Source organism: Lygodium microphyllum, chromosome 29 (assembly GCF_053477565.2).
Source record: "Lygodium microphyllum isolate KBCC chromosome 29, Lygodium_microphyllum_v1.1.10, whole genome shotgun sequence".
NCBI classification, from domain to species: Eukaryota; Viridiplantae; Streptophyta; class Polypodiopsida; order Schizaeales; family Lygodiaceae; genus Lygodium; species Lygodium microphyllum.
In genome coordinates, this window is record NC_141163.1 from 113,592,486 (window position 1) to 113,612,211 (window position 19,726).

Here is a 19,726-nt window from a genome sequence, read left to right on the forward strand (position 1 = left end):
GATGCTCAAGAGGGGGGTGGAGCTTCTATTTCCTTAGTATAGATATGTTCACGTATCTAGAGGGTGTTTGGAGATCTTTCAGATTCCATACAAGTACTTTTATTATCAACCTACTAAACACTTGTGTCTCTACAGTTATGTTTGGTTATTTACTAGTACAGTGAATACCATTTTCATAGTTATGGATTTGTGCAGTTGTGATTGGTTGTATACTAGTGTAGTAACTATCATTTTTTTAAAAAAATGTACATTGTTAGAACATGGTATAATAGTAGCATGCATGGTTATATTGAAACATGTATGGATAATTGTACATTGGTAGTACGTGGAGTAACAACAACATGCTTGGTTACTTGGAAACATGTATGAACAACTACACACTAACAATACATGCACTAATGGCAATATACTTGGCTGTTAGAAAACATATATTGGTAATTTACTATGCTGTGTTGGATCTTAAGAGTATGCAATCGAGGTTGCTTGCAATGTTTCAAGAGGGGGATATGTCACCAAAATGAGAAATGAAATCAATGATTTAATTAAACTTCATGAATATGTTTAATTAAAATGAACTTTTTGGTATGCCTAGCATTTCGCATGGTGATCATTGCACTTGCAGCAATGAAGGATTTGACACTGGGGTATGTGGTGGGCAAGTGTGCGTAGGTCTAAAGAAACAAGGTGCAACTTGAAACTCTCATTAAATTGAAATTCTACACCTTAGAATTAATTTGCATTCAAGGGCACTTAAGGTATCAAGTAGGCCTTGAGCTAAAGTTTTTCCCGATGAGCACCTTAGTTATGACTAATGACTAAGTCATTAATTATCCCTTAATAAAAACATGATATGATTAAGGACCAATTGGTTACTCATTTGGAATGCTTATCTTGGCTATTTGGGGCTTCTTCTCTTTCATTTGGAGCAGCCCAAGTTTTGACACAAGACTCTTTCATTTGGAGCAGGCCAATTCAAATAGTATCGGCACACAAGACTCTAGATGCAAACTCAGTACATCCGAGATCCACTATGTAACTAAGTTGTCCATCACTAGGGGAGTGGAGGTGCAATCTCCCCTGTGAGCATCAGGCATTACTTTGTCTCTTCTATGCTCTGTTGAACATGAAAGAGCTTGATCCATTGTCAACTCCAACTGAAACTCATCAAGGCAAAGTGCAATACTAAGGATGATCTACCAAGACACTCTCCTCCATCCATTTGCATCCTTCCATAGGTAAAACAATTGTAAATTTTCACCAAGAAGCACATGAAAACTTTACCTCTAACTCTTCATCCCCCAAAATGTGCACTAGGTTCTAGACCTTTTTTCCTTTGGAGCATGGAGATCCTTTATACTTTCACATTGCTACAATTCTAACTTAACCATCATGAAACATTGCATTGAGTTGACTACCCCTCATGTGTACTCAACATGCTAGGAGCACTAGGTGCATTGCAATTGCTTGCATTCTTTAGACGATTGCAATGTGATTGAGCATGGGAGTTTGCATACTACCAGCCAAACCAAAATACATTTTCCCATACATTCCAAGTATTACTAGCTGCATTTTCTTCATGACCAGTACTATATAGAGCATTTGCACGACCAACATTAATACCACGAGTCCCAAACACAGTGGACTCTATATATGCATTGCCAAACATGCTATCTTGTGCTCCATACATCATGTCAACATTACTATAGATAGGATTTTGTATCCCACTTGTTGTACCCAAATACATTGGGCCTTGCATACCTTGCATAGGTGGCTGCATACCAAATACATTTGGTCCCTACATCCCATGGCTGAAGCATTACTAACCATAGCTTGAAAAACCAAACTGCCACCAAAGTACCATGAGTGACCTGCATAGGAATTTGGCATGCATGCTTTGCATCAATTGCTCCATTGTCACTATTTGCTTATGCTCATTATCCACATGTGGAACATCATGCTGCTGCATCGGCTCTTTCTTCAATACATCATGCTATCTGAAAGCACTTGAAGATGATTTTATCTTCTTGGCTTTATTTCTCTCCTTTGGGAAATTCAAAAAAAGTGCATAAACCGAGGATCGTTTGCCAATTGCACAAACATTTCAACTGATCCTTAAATTGGTCATTAAATTCCTCTTCCTCTTGTTGCTCATTAGCTTCAAGGGGTCTAAAAGGACTTGGATTTTGGTTTAAGACAACATTATCAACTTGCTTCCCCTATGCCCATTGTCCAAGATTAGGCAATGCATTTTCCACTACATTTTGTGAATTTTCAAACTGAGAGGCATCATCATTATTTAATCCCATTCTTGCGGTAATGCTCAACTGATTACAAATTCAACATGAAAGCAATGCTTCCGACTTTCAATCAAGTGCCATAAACCCACCAATTCGAGAGGGTTGATGGCATCTTGGCAGTTGAATCATGAAACTAGCCTTCCTTTTTTGAAAGGGTGGTAAATGACCTAATTAAGCACTAATTACAGCAAGCATAAAACTCCTATAAACTAAAATATAAATGTTATCGATTAATGTTGGACAATAGATACTCAATCGGTCCCAAAACTGGTGCCCCTTGTGTTATTTCTTTAGCGTCAATCAATATTAGATGAAATTACATTGATATTTTGCTCCAATATTCTTCAATTTTCAATACCTCTTGCTATCAAAAGTGACTAGCAAGCCTTCAATCTAATTTGCCCCTTGATCTAATAGGGGATTGGCTTTCCATTGACCCTTTATTGGTCAAAATGAACCCCAAATTTAATTGGGATGGCTAGCTTCTTGAAATCTTTGGCAATTCCTCAAACTCTAGCTGTTGATTTTAAGTATAGAGCCTTCAATTTCTTGGCACCATACCCGAGATGACTGGTAAAACATAATTTCTACTGCAAATTTGGGTTTACAACAATAGAAACATAGTTGCTCTTCACTAGGGCTTGAAAATGGCCAAAATCTCTTGAGGGATTTTTTTGTAAAGAGAAAGTTGAGGAGAGAGAACTAGCTTCTTGAAATCTTTGGCAATTCCTCAAACTCTAGCTGTTGATTTTAAGTATAGAGCCTTCAATTTCTTGGCACCATACTCGAGATGACTGGTAAAACATAATTTCTACTGTAAATTTGGGTTTACAACAATAGAAACATAGTTGCTCTTCACTAGGGCTTGAAAATGGCCAAAATCTCTTGAGGGATTTTTTTGTAAAGAGAAAGTTGAGGAGAGAGAAATTTATGTTTTTCTGTTGCATGAAAGTACTAGAATCTACTGTAGCTTGAATTTCAACAGTAAAAATGTTGTCAAGTGCTCGATGCCTCCTGGAACCTTTGTAGCAACTCCAAAGGTTGGAACAGGAGGCGGCTAATATTGATAGCCTTCTGATGTAGTTACTAGTTGCTAATGGATCTCTTGGTGGTTGGAAATGCCTCCTCTCCATTGGTGCCTAATGTCAACAGCCTCTCTCCAATCTCTCTCAACCTCCACAATGTTTCGAATGGTAGCAATGACCCTCTAACAGCTTCCAACAGCCTTTTCCTTACTTGCATGGGTAAGTTTTGCAAAGTGGCAGCTTGTTTTACCACTTGGTAGTCGTCTAAATGCATGTTTCAGTTATTTAAATTAGTTTTAAGAATTAATAATTTTGAAAATTAATTTAGCCCTTTGTCCTTGCCTAGAAAATTTAAAGTGCCCATCCACAATTAAATTGGCTAGGATATTTTGACTTCCAAGTGGTCTTATGTATTACTTAATCCTTGAAGTATTAATTAATAAATTAATGCCCAGTTTTTAGTAATGCCTAGGCCAAAATTGACACTAGGCACCACCTAGTACTTGACCAATATAACTTAATTGCAATTTTCCTTTTTGACATCCATTGACATCTCGAGGTGTTGGGCATGTGATTGTGACTTAACTAGCTACTAGGCCCATAATTATAGCTTAACTAAGTTACATATCACATGCACATCTCACATTTGAACATTTGATTAATAACTAATAAATCAAATACTAAGCAAAGCATCAAAAATCATGTCCCTGTGATACAAAGGACAGAAAACCACATTCTAGCAAACACTTACGTCATATTAATAGTAAATTCAATATGAAAATTTTGCACAACTAGAGTTAGAAAGCTCCTTCAACACATGTTGACACTTATTGGTCGCAAAACTTGGCACTCCTTTCAATATTTCTTTAGATTGTTGATATATGTTCAAAATTCGTTACAAATGGTTGTATTTCAAAGATTTCTCATAGCACAATTGATCCACAGGTACACAATGGCCTTAGCACCTTCAATGGTAGCCTTTGACCAATTATAGAGTGGTTAAAAATGCAAATGGACACTTTAGTCTGCCAAACTGTAAAAATGTCGAGTTTTGCTACATATATGGCAAGTGGTGTCCTCCTCCTTGGAATTTTCGTCCTTCTTCTTCTTCTCCTTACCCTTCTTTTTGGCTTTTGTATTTTGACTTGTAAGACCCTTAGATTTGGCTTTTGGACCTTAAATTAATCCTCTTGGTCTAAAACCATGGGAACGAGCTCTATTGATGCCCCTTGAGGTGATCAAAGAAGAGTAAAAATGCCATATTGTGGTGGCAAGTGTGTTAGAAGAGTCACTACCATGTCCTACAAGGAGATCAACTTTCTAGCATTTAGAACCTCCATCTACAAGGAGTTTGTTAATGTAACCCCTCACAGATGCGAACTTGTTAAGATCCACATGTGTACCTCCAAGGAAACCCTCTTCATAGGTGTCCTCTAGTTGTATAGCCGATCAAGATGCAACTACACATGGCAGGCAAGCCAACTAGTTTGCCTGACTGGGTAGGCCCTTGCCCTACTGCCCACAATCAGCCCTGCTTGGTGACTTGGCTTCCTTGCCCATGATTTGGTGCCCATGTCATGGATGCCCACGCCTTGTCACCCCTTGGTCCAAGAGGTGTCAATGTCTAATACCATAATATCATCATTGTACATTATTCAAAAGTTCCATTCACTATATTTCTAGTGTTTACATGTACAAAGGTTTTAGAGCAGAGGTGCTCCAAGAGCTAAAGATCCTCATTCTTTGTGAAAGCAAATACAACCTACAGGTTACAAGAAGTGACACCATTATCTCAGATTCCAAGCTCTTATTCTTTCCATTGTATCGTTTGGAAGATACCATTATTTTCTTCCTCCTCCCACCCTCCCATTAAAGTTTTGATAAATTGGTGCCATGGCTTCTCCAAAGGTGGAAGCATGGACCATTAGTAGGTGCGCTTATTGTGGCAAGAATAGTCACTCCACTGAAGATGTGCCATCATCGACCTTTGCTCCCTACACCACGAGAGCATATGCATCTACCTCTAGGCACTCCTTGTGCTACCTTGCTATCATGGGCAACGATGCCCGTTGTACATCGGTTATCAGTTTTCTATACTCAAGTAAATAAAGTGCATATGATGCATGCTACTAAGCCTTTGAAAGAAAAAGAATGCTCTAAAACTTCATGAGGCGATTTTTCTTGGAGAGCATTGCAATGAGCTATGGAGGTTCCCCCCCACCTACTTTTGGATTTGGTGACTTCACAATTCATTCCATTGAGAGACAATGGCCATTCTCACCATCCTTTAGCTTGCCATACAAAGGCAAGGGAAACCCATTTCATAAGGTTAGGATACTTATTTCATACCTAGACATTTTGTAAACATATGAAACACATTTTTTAACTTTCACAAATGCCATACCCTAAATGTCTTTGGACTTTTGTAATCATCATTTATCATGAATTTATTCAACATGTTGTCATGGATATTGGCATTGATCGCCATAGATTTGTTTTGAGCATTATCCATGATTGCATATATCGATGGGTCCTTTTATAACTAAAGTTGATGTTGGGCATGGAAAGTGGACCATGATGCATGCAAATATTGATGCCATGTTGAATGTTCATTTGCATTGTATAGAATAATGAATAATGTTAATTTATGTTTTTTGTGTCACATGAGTTATATAGTATGTGTATATAAAACTGTTATACTTTTTTCATCTCAAATGAAACTCGTTTCTAAGTTTTAAGAAACTCGTATGAAACCCGTTTCAAAAACCTTTGGCAACTATGGTCTCCTTGACCCAAGTATAGACAAGCTTGCCATCTCACTTGCCATTGAACTTAGGATGTTAAGTTGCTTTGCCATGGCGGCTTGCTGCTGTGTGAGATACGCCTCAACATTTGGTGTTGAGCCAGCACCTACAACCGTGCGTGGGACATTAACGTTGTCCATTGTATCTGGAATCACCAATTGCACGAGGTGTGCCGTCCTCCGTTTGAAATCGACAACCTCCCTATGAAACTGGGAAGAAGGTGATGTGAGAGGTGGATCATGAGCGTAGGGGCTCACCCAAAGTTGAGCTTTCTCCTTGTATTCCTCTTTGGTGATAAGATACATTCTGTAGAAGACTTTCCTCTAGAGGAAGTCCAACCTTTGGATCCTGGAAGTCAAAAGTTCTCACATTAGGTATAGATTTTTTATGGAGAGTTCTGATTGGAGGCATCCCTACTGGTGTTGGGTGTTGTAATGCAAGATTGCTAGTGTGACTATTGGGTCTCTTGTATTACTTACACGTGCCCGAATGGTGGACAGCTGCGACTTCATATCTAGAGTTTGGACTCAATTGGCATTGCAAAGTACTAATCGAGCATGGTCTAGGGAAGATTACCTCAACTTGATGATTAGAAATGCTTTTTTGTCTTTGACTCGACCTTTGAAATTCATGGTTAGAGGTTATCTCTCACAGCAGGTGGCTTCTATGATGAACACCAAGGGTTGCTATCTCTCATGTGACTGCTCCATGGTTGTTATTTGCACAACTTAAATCATTGTGTGTGGCAATGCAAGACACTCTTTGTGTGTTCAAGGGCTTCAACAAGTTGTTTTTCTTGTTAGTATCCAGGTGGCTTTTTTGGTTTTGGTTTTTAGTTGTGCACGTGGCATTTGCATGCTTTGGCTTCTTGTACATCTTATTATTCTCTGATTCAGCAACCTTAGAGAGAGAGAGAGAGAGAGAGAGAGAGAGAGAGAGAGAGAGAGAGAGAGAGAGAGAGAGAGGCATGTGTTTCTCATTTCTCATACTCTTTTGGACTTCACAAAATAGTTCTGTTTCCCTTTTTGTTTCCTCTATGCACCTGTTCTCTATACACTTTTTGAGATGGTCTCAAAGGACCAAACGTGTGAAGAATATATTTAGTTGCAAACCAACTTTTGGATAGCTTGTCCATACCCCTCTGAATTCTCAGTTTCTACTTAAGTTTTGATGATGGGGTGGAATTGGTTAGTAATGAACTGAAGACTGGGTTTGGTCAACAGACACTTTCTGTTCCACCTGATGTTAGAAAATGACATTTTTATATTTTGTGGTTATCCAGAAGCCCCTTGATGTTGAACGAGAGAAAAATAGATTCCATTTGGTCTTTTAGACATCAGCTGGTTGTGATCTCCTTGTTCAACAATGGTGCCTGCTTGGAGAACGGCAATGCTGCTAGCACCTTTGATGGTTGAAAGCCTGTGTGCAACAATGACAGTTGTGCGGTTGACCATTGCATGATTTAGTGCATTCTGTACCTTCCTTTCAGACTCTGGATCCAATGCACTTGTGGCCTCATCCAAGAGCAATATTTTTGGATTTTTCAAAATTACCCTTGCAACAGCGATCCTTTGCTTTTGGCCTCCAGATAATTGAAGACCAAATGCACCAACCATTGTTGAGTACCCCTCTGGTAATGCACTGGCATTTACAAGAAATCAGTAAGCACATTGTGTTGATCCCAATAATGATACATTCAAAAGGCAATTAATGTTAATCCTAATTATTGACAAGATAGTATACTCATTTAAAGGAATGTATCAGTATACTGATTCAAAGGAATGTATCATCCGGGAAAATGGGAAAGGGTGCCTTTATACCTGATAAAGTTGTGGGCATTGGCAGCCCGAGCTGCTTCAATGATTTCATCTTCTGAGCAATCAGGCTTTCCATACAGAATATTTTCGCGGATTGTGGTTGCAAAAAGTGACGGCTCTTGGTTGACAAGACCAATGTTCTGTCGTAGCATCCGAAGTTGCAGGGCCTTGATGTTCTTCCCATCAAGAAGGACCTTTCCTTGCAGAGGATCATAAAATCTCTCAATGAGTCCTATGATTGTTGATTTCCCAGATCCACTTTGCCCTACCAAAGCAAAGCTGGATCCTGCATTGATCTTGAGGTTGAAATTATGGAAAATTACTGCATTGGGGCGTGAAGGATATGAAAAATAGACATCCTTGAGTTCTACATCCCCTCTGATAACTTCTGGTTTCTCACTTTCTTGATTCTCAGGGTCAATCAAAGTGTCTCTATCTAGGACCTTGAAAATAAATTCCAAAGCAGCTGAACCCTTTGCCATGTCTGGAGTCAGTGTTCCTGCCTCTGCTAAGACACGGCCTGTGCTTACAAGAACAAAGAATGTTTTGAAAATATCTCCTGAAGAAGATTGATAGTTTGTGACTAGTTGCCCTCCATACCAGAAATCTAATGCCCATGAGGCAAACAAAATAAATTGAGCAATACCAATGCACATTCCAGAAGAGTTGGAATGCCTTGCCATCTTCCTCTTGGTCTGGTTAAGTCTAGACTCAAAAATGGAGAGCATGGTATCTTGCATGCAGAAAGCTGCAACTGTCTTATGCAAAGACACAGCCTCACTTGCTAGCTGGCTAGCATGCTGTCGTGCACATGATTCTTGTTTGGCATGTGTAGCCATTGCTTTCTTCCTGTAAAAGTATGCATATATCACGATAGGTTGGATGGCTGTCATAACGAGTGCCAGCCTCCATGATGTATATAAGCCTATTATTAGACTGGCAGCAATAGCACTGGCAGTCTGGACAATCAAAGAGATTCTGTCCCCGAGTAAGGACCTCACCTGCCATTGGATTTAGTCGATGTGTATATTAGGTATAGACATGATAGCTAACATTTAATCACAAGCTTGAAAAACCTTTAATCTGTAGGACAGTTATTGCCATACCATGTTTGCATCCGAAGCCAGTCTTGAGCATAATGTTCCTGAAAAGTTCTCATCTTTGTCAAACCACCCAATCTCAAATGTCAGAATCTTTTGGGCCATTTTTTCTCGTATCCTCCTTGTCAAGTACTCACCCATGATGGCAAAATTGTAGTGCTGTAGGGTATTGACCAGAAAAAATGCTATGGCTAGGGAGGTGAATTCTACAGAGTACTTTTTGATTCGTGCATTTCTCTCTCCATCATTCTCCAAATAGTAAGTAGAAGCTAGCTCACCAATAAGAAGAGCGTAGAAGGGCTGAATCAACCCTGCTCCAACAGCCCCTGTCAGGCCCAAGAGACCTTGCCTCCATTCAGGTTTCTGCAAAGACATAAGTCTTTGCAAAGATGGAGTGTAAGTTTCTTTCATGCTCTCCAATGTCTCTTTGGACTCATAATTCTCACTCTTTTTTCTATCCATGGCGTTATACAGCTTTCCCCCTTCTGAATTGGCATTTGTGGATGTCTGATTCTCCTGCTTAGAGCATGCATGGTTCAATTCATCAGAGTTATCATGATGTTGTAGTCTTGAAAGAGCAGAATGCAATCCAGAACTTCCATGTTGAAGGAGATCTTCACGTCTCCAGAGTTCAGCAACAGCCCCATGTTGTAGAACAGCAATGACATCAGCAGTGTATATTGTTGATAAACGGTGAGCTACCAATATGGTTGTGCGGCCTGATGAAGCCCTTTCTAGGGCCTGGTTCACCAGTGTTTCAGATTCAGTATCTAGTGCACTTGTTGCTTCATCTAAAAGGAGAATGATTGGGTCTCTTAATATAGCTCTTGCTATGGCAATGCGCTGCTTCTGTCCTCCTGACAATTGAATACCCCGTTCTCCAACCTGCAAGGTTTAGAGTAGTGATTAAAATAACTGAAGGGTGGACACATGTGAATTTGCATTGCAGAAATTCTAAAGATGTGTTATTATTCATGCACAGAAAGTTTATCCAATCACCAATCTTACCTGAGTCTCGTAACCACTTGGTAACTTTGATATGAAATTATGTGCGCCTGACAATGTTGTAGCTGCTATTATGTCATCCATGCTTGCTTCTTCATTTGCATAGCGGAGATTATCCTTGATGGAGGTTGCAAATAATGCAGGCTCTTGGCTGACCAGTCCCATTTTCTGTCTTAGCCATTTCAGCTGCAGCTCTTTTAAGTTGACCCCATCCAAGAGAATGGCCCCTGACAAAGGATCATAGAACCTTTGAATCAGAGATATGATTGTTGATTTTCCAGACCCACTAGTTCCTACCAGGGCCACTGTTTTCCCTGTATGCCACAACAAGTGCTATTCAGAGCAGTTACATGAAAAAAAATTTGAAAGGTTATTCTCAAATATAAAGCCTCTAAAGACTAGGAGGGGAAAGCACAGTAACTTCATACCTGGACAGAATTTCAGATTAAAGTCATTCAGGACTGATACCCCAACTCTTGATGGATAGGAAAAGCTGACATGCTGAAACTCCAGTTTCCCTTCAAAATTTTCAAGCATCTGACCACGTAAGTCATCAATATCAATGGCTGGTACATGATCTATTATCCGAAATATCTTGTATGCAGCGGTGCATCCATCAACAAATACTTTTGCATGGGAAGTTGCTTGCCCCAAAGCCCTACAACAGTGATGGTAACCAAGAAGCATGCTTAATGGCCTATTTCTGGTGATCACTACAGATAAATACTTATGAGCTGGAAACTTACAAGCCTCCGGTTAGTAAAGCGAACCCTGTTGTCAAAACTTGTCCTCCATTTGCCTCATGATGCGTAATAAGAATAGAACCATACCATCCCAAGAATGCCCAAATGGCAAATATTATGCCATTGGACCCAATAGCTAGTCCTTTTATTAACCCTTGTGTTTTACCTAGGTCTACAACTTTCTCCAGGGATTTTGAGTATGCATGTTTTGTTCTTTCTTCTGCCACAAATGAATAGACTGTTCGGATTGATGATAAAGTTTGCTCTATGATAGTGTTTGATTGTCCATAAGATGCATGTGTTTTTTGCGAGAATCCAGAGATGGCTTTGCTGTAAAGTATTCCAGGCAACAACATGAATGGCAGGAATGGAATCATTAGCAAGGCTACTTTCCATATCTGAAGAAATGCCACCAGATAACCCCCTATAAAGTGGGAAATGTTCTTTATAAAATTGCCAACCTGCAGAAATTAAACACAAGTCATCACTGCAGCTCGAGCCTTGAACATGCAACCACCAATATGCTACAAGGATCACATTTCAATGCTTGAGAACTGCAAGAAATTCATTAAAATGCTGAAACCCTGTATCTAAATATGGATTGTTCAGGAATTATTGATTTCTTTATCTGATTTCTATAATGTGGAAAACTAGTAAGGCCAAGTTATTGTGAACCATATATGATATTCTTGACGTCTTTAATGCTTTTGTCTGATAAAGCAGATGTGATTCAATATATTATCAGCCCATCTCTGCTAGCAAGTTGCATGATTGGATTCATCATCACTGACTTGAGTAGATAAGACCCTGTCCATTGAAATTGTCTATTAATCAACAGAACTCTTGAAGCCCGAGTCCCAGTTTATAAAGTACATTTCTCACTCGTCAGGGACATTCTGATGGGTGCAGAGATAACCGATTGTGCTAGCACTTTTGAATGCCTACCAAGCATGCACATCTCAATAGCACATATCTGGACCAGCTACCAGTGCACACTAAGATGGTTTCCAAATGATGGAATGGGGCTCATAAGTACCCGCGTCAGAAACAAGTGCACACTGGGCATGCACTGGAGCATTGCAGTTCTTAGCTCTCCTACTTCAATCCCCGAAAGCAAGGCCTACTGTTTCTCTCTTGAGGTAAAATTTCCTTCATGATTCACTGTCACCAAGCGATTGTATAAGCATATGCCCTTACTAACAATGCTAACAAAACATGTTCCATCGATCTTGGGAAGTGGGGATTTGCAATGCATGGCAATTTTTCACACAGGAGATGCCTTTTTGGAAGCAGATCGTGATGCAGTATTTATATGTCTGATCTTTTCAACTAGCATGTTAAGTAGTGCCAGCCATGCTTATTAGTGTGAAACCTTTATAAGGTTAATCCTTGGTGGAAGCAAGAATGACAAACTGGTTGCCTCAAACAGAGACTTTCCTTGTGTTATTGTGTGGCTAGTTAGTTGTTAGCCTTGTGAAACTGTACTATCCAGGAACAGGGATGGCCTCCAGCTTTCAAATCTCTTGAGCAGTTATTATGATTGTACTGGCATACAGAGAGAAGATTCTCTGAGTATTTTGGCAGTACAGACTATGTTCAAAGCTATGTATCCTCTGAAATCTTCTGAATGTTTGCGTGGATTACATCCTATCAGGTTCAGGTTCTTGCAATCCTTTTGGATTGAACGGACTTTCAGCCTCTGTGCATGACCTGCTATCTTAAGACTTAAAGTGTGTCAATGGTTGATTTTATAACACTTTTATCTTGAAGAGCACTTTTTGATCAGTCTCTCTATGGTTTTGTAATGACAAATCCACAGAGTTTTTCAGTGGAGTGGAAATCTTTTCACCAAACATAACAGTCACAGTTACTCGTCCTATTTAGTGGAGTGGAAACCTTTCCACCAAAAATAACAGTCGCAGTTACTTGTCCTATTCAGTTAACCTGCAGTTCAGATTTTGAACTGTAGAAACATTGGTCCACTGTCCTGATGAAGGGATGCCAAATCTTTAGCCATACGAGAAGTACACCTCTGGTGAGTTTTCTCAACTCGTTTAACTGTAAAATGTCTAGCATGCAAACAGTGATGCACCATTTGGCAAGGATAAAGCCATTTAGCATGAATGACTGTAACAGTTCTTTGGAAGGTATCAGAACATACTAGTTTCTGACGTTTTCATTGTCTGTTCGTTTACTACTTATTTCCTCCCATTTCTTACTCCAGGGGCTGACGTGTGATTTGTACAGGTTACTCGGATGAGGCCATGAAATGGTAAATAGCACAGAAACAGTGTGTCCCATCATGGAAATAAGATGCCATACATCATATAGTGACCAAGCAGGTCCAGAACTAGACATGTGAAAACGGAGTTGTCTCACTAACCATATATCAAAGTTAATTGTCAAGTTCTGGTTTAGTCCAGAGCTTTGGAAAAGACACCAGGTTCTGCCCCGGAAAATGATTTAAAAGCTTAAAAAGAGCTGCATTATCTACTATGGATTATAAAGAGGATGCATTTCGTCCAGGAATGACCTGAAGCGGGTCATGATGCTCAAGCCTCAGAGACTGCAGTAAGCTGAGGTTTCAAATTTGAGATGCAAATGGATGCATAAGATGTACGAACCTTCTCGCTGATTGCATCTTGCAACACTGCACTGTCTGCTGAGATATGATTGAGAATTTCTGGAGTAGTGGTTTCACAGTCAAAGAAAGTGACATCCTGCCTCAGCACAGACCGAAGGTATTTGGCTCGTATCCTCGCAGTTTGCCGCTCACCCGCATGCATCCAACAGCTGACCTCTGTAACAAAACGCAGGTTAGATAAAATCATACTCATCCATTTGGTCACAGCATCATAAGAATTTAAACCCCAACCATTGCAAGTGTCAATGCATTGGCAGTGAGAAATCATGTGTTCTTTTGGGGTTCACTATCTCAATGGCTTTTAGTTTAACACGGCATGTGTTACGCGGCAATGTTTAGAGCAGCCCGGCTTGATTCCTAGGGACGAACTGGCGGATTTCAAGCCTACCCATATGGGGTGCGGTGAGGTCATCTAATAAACTGCCAAAAAATGGCATTGCATTAGAAAACAACAAGGCATGCGTTTAAAGAAACTCGTGCATTAAGAAAATCTTGATATACTTACTCCTTTCACGAGATTGTTTAGCTTTAGTTGACATCAGGACGCAAATTTGGTTTTGTTCTTGATTATTTCCCTTACACTTGATTTGTGGCCTATGATCTATGCAAGGCTCAAGCTAACCAAGAATAGTAGAGCGATTGTAACTATCCTAGAAGGGCTGAGTCATATCAAAATTGCTAGATTATTTGTTAGAGTGGTTGTCACTGTCCTAGAAGGCCAAGAGTAATGTAAACAATGTCAGATTATTTGCCCTTGCAAAATGGTGCAAGTAATGGTTACCATTCCAAGTTGTGACCACCAAGCTTTAGCCCTTTGGGAATCCATATGCCATTTATTTAGCCAATATCATTAAGTTGAAAACACAAAACAATAATTGGTTGCTCATGAGGTGAATAGCAAGCAAAGTTTTGCTTTGAGTCTCCCCTTTGTCGATTTTTTCAAGGTTCTGGCTAGATTGTTCTACTCTCAATAACTTGATAAAGTGGTTGCAATAATCAAAATGCAATTATTGCTCGTTGAAACCTTATTTTGTCTAATTCACTGCATGTTCTATTTGATGGTCTTACATGTAGATCTTGTGTTCTTTTCTTTGACAATGATATGAGGGCTATTACATGCACACACTAGAGCATTGCCAAAGGGTAAGACCAAAATTAGTTAGAAATATCTCATTAGAAATTTGTAGAAAGAAGCCTCAACTTGCAACTAGTTGTGCATGTTTTCATGTAGACATTTTTCTTTATATGATTGTTAATTTATGTGATTAAATCTTGTTTTCTATGTGAAATGGGTCCCTTTTTTTGCATGGTCTTGCATGACCCTTATTTTGCAATAAAAAAGCAAAGCTCTTTTTTTGAAAAAGCATTGGTTAGGGCTTAAGATTCTAGAGATGACACATAAATGTAACCTACCTACTCAAGTGGAAAGGGGCTAGAGCTGCAACATTGCAAACATGAGAATAACCACATACGAACCTTTTTAAGAAATGGAGGGAAAGTATCTACTCATCCTATTGAGAGACTTGAACCCACATCCTCTTGCTTGGAGCCTCAAGCCTTAATCATCCAACTTTTTGAATATATTTTTTACCTTGATTAATTCAATGCACTTGATGTTTTCACCTTGGGTACATATATACCTCACTTTATTACTTCTCTCTTCTACAAATCTCTCTGTAATTGGCTATTCAATAGAGAAAACCCTCTCTTGCATACTTTACCAATAGCAAATGCTATTTCTCAACAAGTTGATAGTAGCTAGATGGTGAGAATAAAAAATACAATGCTACTAATTCAAAATCTTACTTGTACAATGTTTAAGAGCATGACCATGACACCTTATGGTATATAAGGTTAATAGAATTCATGCCCATGTTAGATATACTACTAGATTAGGGATATTAGAGTGTCTGATGCTTTTTTTGGCTTTAGTGATTGTATTTTCCACTTAGCTTCATTCAAGCTTTATCATGGTCATGTGGGTAAACATCCACTTGGTTCCATGCCATGTAAATTGTCAACAAGTTGGATTCGCTTGAGCTTTATATGGTTTATGATGTTATTACTTTGTTTAGTGCTTATTTTATTAGGGCTCACGAATAGCTTCTTACACAATGTTAAGAGAGAATGAAAATGTTGTTGTTGTTGCTCTGTGCGTGTGCGTGTGCATGTGTGTGTATGCGTGCGTGCTTGTCTTTGTGTTTGTTTGTTTGTTAGTGTGACTTTTCTTGTATAGTGAAGTATGCACTCAATTAAAGGGATACCTTCCTAGCTTGATAGAGATTATGTGAATTAGTCCGTTGGACTCATCTTGAAGGTATATTTCAAATTTGAACTTTGAAAGTAATAGGAGAATCCATATGAATGTAATGATTTGCATGCAAGATTATAACTTGATACAAATTGAAAGTGAATGTCTCTGAATTTGAAAGGTGTTCTCAACAAAGATAAGAGCTTTCAACAACTCAAGGCACATAATAGTAAGCCCATATCGGAAAAAAGCTCTAGATAGCATGTTGTATTGCATGTTGAAAGGAGATCTAAGATAGTCTTGCATCTTTGATGTTTCATATGTGTTGAAACATGTTATGATAGGAATGCTTTTAGGTTGTTGCAATGATAGTGTACCTTAAAATTTTAAGCATATCAACATGTTGAAGTTTAAAAGCCCCCAAAGTTGCCACTATTTGGGTTGGTAGCAATTATTTAGTTTGGTTTGGCCTTTTATAAGTAGTTTCATGTTTCCTTTCCCAATTATTTAACGATGTAAATAATGTCACTTATGTAAGAACTTGTGTGTATGGGTTGTACACAACAGAAAGGCATCAAATGTGTATAACCTTTTTTAATAATTTCCATATTCATCAAATTTATGTCATTGGTAGGTCTTATATTTTCTTAATGTATCGGTCACCATGATCATTGTTTTAAGTACTTGAAAACCTTTGAATGTATAGAGTGAAATACTAAGGCCATTGTTCTAGGTATCCTAACAACTATGAACAAAGAGTGGATTCTTTATGCCATTGTAACTTAGAGTGGGTTGTGTGTCCAAAAGGTGATGGTGTGGTGCTTAATATTTGGGCTCATGATCACATATGTGCATCTCTTGGTTGGACAACTATGTTCACATGGTGTGGTCACAGCTCTTGCCTACTCAAACATTTGATTGGTCATCTTCCTTGGCAGGGCCAAGTAGGAGGGTCCTAGTGTGATTAAGCTTAGTTGCTCATTTAGATTGCTAGCTACTCATATCTTCACATAGCGAAAAGGTTAGTGTGGCTCCTCTCACTCTCTCAACTAATATTTGGAAGGGACTCCCCCCTTTTTGGGTGTCCAAGAGTGTGTCTTCCCTTAGAATAATTGGACGTGTGGCATCATCTTGTATTTCACACTACGTTTGTGATTCCTTGATGCATATCATCAAAGAAGCAAAGGTGCCACGTGTGATCTCTCAAACATGAGATTAGTTGCCTAGTTAGCATAAATCATATGCCTTACATGAAAATATTTTTTGATATGAGATTTTCATGTAGGGTAGTAAAATGAAAGAATAAATTCAGCAAAAAAGTACAAATGGAGAGAAAAATGTGGGATTTGAAATACCCTACAATATGAGTCATGCAAAGGCTAGACCTTATAAAGATATTGCTCAAAGAGGTAGAGATAATCATATAGATTGAATGTATAATCCTAGTATCTTCCAACATTTAGGTATCGCAATAAACTTGAAGACAAGCTAAATTGCGGTAGCTTTTTAAGAAAAAAGTTACTAAAAGCTTAAAATTTTAAAAAGAATTATGGAAGGAATCTTTTGACAAATATATACATTGTAAGTGAAGCCCTCATGGTCTAATGTGTATAGTTTTCCATCACAGAAAAGGGGACATCTAACATCATGCAATTCATAATTGTACTAATATCTTGCAACTTTCCATTGTTGTGCTTACAATCTTATGTTTAACATTTTCATGTAATCAATTAAAATCATTTTACAATTTGCATTTGCTTACCAAAGTAGGAAGCTACCCATGACACCACAGCCACGTAGATGAAAAGAAGGCAATCCTGCATGAGAAAACTTATGCACGTGAAATTTAAAGAAACATTGATAGATGCACTTTGCTAACCTAGTTTGTAAGAAGATAATTAAGTGATAGCTAAAGTTTTCAAACGGGTATTATTTAGCTCTGCTTTTAGAAACTAACTTTTTAATAAGTGTGTTTTGATTTGCTCAAATTCAGTGAACTATTATAGAAACGCTCCCATCATTGCTCTTATAATAAGAAGAGTTAGAATGTTCTCCCATATTTATATGACTACTAGAAGCTCCAAAGTGTTCCATCAATCTTATAACAATCTAGAAATTTAGAAGTTTACATATTTGCAAACTAAAACACATATAAATGTCATAACTAAGTCACTTCAACTTTAGCTTAGAAGCCATTTTGCTGACTAAGGACACTATTGATTAATTTTAAGAACTACATATTACGTTTATCAAGGTTGAATTAGCAAAGCTTTGAAATATGAGATGCTAAATAGAATGGCTCTAATGGATGAATGTTTTGGGTATCTTTGGAATTTAAATTGAGAGAAATGTGTTAATGCTTAAGCTAAGTCGAATGCAACGAACCTTGAATAAATTCGACACATAAGGACAAATTAGAGGATTCCTTTGATTTGGATAGCTTATATTGTTTTGTACAGTGTTCCTTCTCATAATTGAGAATTGACACCTTATTGGTTTTCGTTGAGGTAGGGAAGGTTAGAGCCTAAATTCTTGGACTTTAATTGCTGTGCTTTATAAAACTTGGAAACCGTGTCGTGTGTCTATGTAATCTAATTTCAAGTTTTGTACTGTGAGGGAACTACATGTGTATGTTGGGTGGAGTTGAAGTTAGGGAGAAGGCGCATTTGATCAAGGGAGCTTTTCGACTCGTTAGTGTGTAGTAGCATGTACTATTGGAATGTTCATTCACTATGCATTATTGGAATGCACTAGGTAAAGCAAAAACTTGTTTGAATGTTCGGTAGTGAGTAGTAGTAGTAGTAGTATGGGAATGCACTAGTAGTTAGAAAGCAAAGCTTGTGTGAGAAATGGAGAGAGGACCTTGGAGACTTGGTTGCGAAGGAGGGATGGGTTGTGTTGGATGGAGCCAAAGTTGTGGATGAGGTGGCTTTGGATGTAGACCATGATGGGGAGGGTGAAGCCGTCCACGACGGCGGCAACGCCGCCCAGCAGCATCAACAGGGCGTCGTAGGGGTCCGCGTACTTGAAGAGGCGCCAGTAAGGGACGGAGGGTCCCTTGTGAGGACCAGCAGGGGACAGAAGAAGGTCCTTCAGGGAACGGGGGGTTGTCGTCTTCTGCGGGGCCGGGGCCGCCTTCTTCCCACCTCCGGGACGATTCTTCTTATTATTGGCAGCATCGTCTCTAGCTGCTGCCCCGTCCTCCTCAACCACCATGCTTGCAGTACTCGCAGGGTCGCTTCTAATTGTATCCATGCAGGAGCAGCTGGATATATATATATAGGAAACCAACTGCCCTCTCGTGTGTTATGCACCTCCTTCTCCTCTTCCTCTTCTCAAATGCAAAGGGCTAAAATGCTGCTGAGATGAGATGTCATTGATGAAACAGCCTTGTCTTCCGTGGGAAGCAAGCTCAAGAATTACACAAGCTGGGACGGTTGTTAAATAAGAGCGCTCTCTCTCTCTCTCTCTCTCTCTCTCTGTGTGGGACGTCGCGTCCCTGCCTGTGTGATCTTCTTGTCTTTGCCAAGGAAAGGAAAGCAAAGAAAAGAACAGGATAGGATGCGTCCGACACCCGGAGCTTGAGGCTTGTAATTTGTTTCAGCAGAAGTAGGTGATTAGCATTGGCGGTGTTGCTGCTGCCGCTGCCATTTCAGGCCAAAACGAATACGCAAGAGAAGGCCAGTTAAAAGAAAGAGAAATGATCTTATGATGATGCAAAGGTAAAGCTTTTTGACCTGCTCATCGATAGAGAGAGAGAGTGTGTGTGTGCACTTCGGCTTTTATTTGTGCTAATTTTCCACTTTTGAGATCAGCCTCCTCCCTTTGTTGTTCTTCGCCCGCTCCGCTCTTTTCATGTGGGTCTCCCAGGTGGCTCTTTTGTGGTACATCCACCCGACATGAGAGATCGTGACCAGTGAGCCCTCCATACATTGTCTCTTGAGAGGCCAAGAATCTCTAAGATCCCCTCAAGAAGAAAAAGATTTGCCCTTCCATTTTGCAATTCCTTTGATTTGGTTTGCCCACACCCCCCCCCCCCC

General features: G+C 39.3%; 2 protein-coding genes across 9 annotated transcripts in view; one reads left to right on the forward strand and one right to left on the reverse strand.

The window, feature by feature from the left end:
* Positions 1–13,422, forward strand: part of LOC148011048 (uncharacterized) — a 25,797-nt gene extending 12,375 nt beyond the window's left edge. For 2 of the 7 annotated variants that reach the window (XR_015689593.1, XR_015689592.1), the window contains one exon: positions 11,701–13,422. Coding sequence is in view for 1 of the 7 variants with exons in the window: in XM_087672197.1 (XP_087528323.1) it covers positions 11,681–11,930; positions 13,039–13,059 (271 nt within the window). In the remaining 6 variants the exon portion in view is untranslated. Of the gene's footprint in view, positions 1–11,680 lie in introns of all 7 variants that reach the window. The other 5 variants (XR_015689598.1, XR_015689599.1, XR_015689595.1 and 2 more) reach the window with 4 other exon arrangements.
* LOC148011049 (ABC transporter B family member 15-like) lies at positions 5,784–19,441 on the reverse strand. 2 transcript variants are annotated; one of them, XM_087672195.1, is made up of 9 exons: positions 18,549–19,441; positions 17,449–17,503; positions 13,416–13,591; positions 10,795–11,252; positions 10,477–10,706; positions 10,052–10,362; positions 9,050–9,928; positions 7,947–8,944; positions 5,786–7,767 (listed from the first exon to the last, which is right to left on the reverse strand). In XM_087672195.1, the coding sequence occupies exons 1-9, from the start codon at positions 18,939–18,941 to the stop codon at positions 7,401–7,403; spliced, it is 3,867 nt and encodes a 1,288-aa protein (XP_087528321.1). In that variant the 5' UTR covers positions 18,942–19,441; the 3' UTR covers positions 5,786–7,400. The 2 variants fall into 2 exon arrangements, with proteins under 2 accessions (XP_087528322.1, XP_087528321.1); XM_087672196.1 differs by lacking the exons at positions 17,449–17,503; positions 18,549–19,441 and adding an exon at positions 13,667–13,790 and having other exon boundaries at positions 5,784–7,767.
* Between the last annotated feature and the right edge of the window lie 285 nt (positions 19,442–19,726).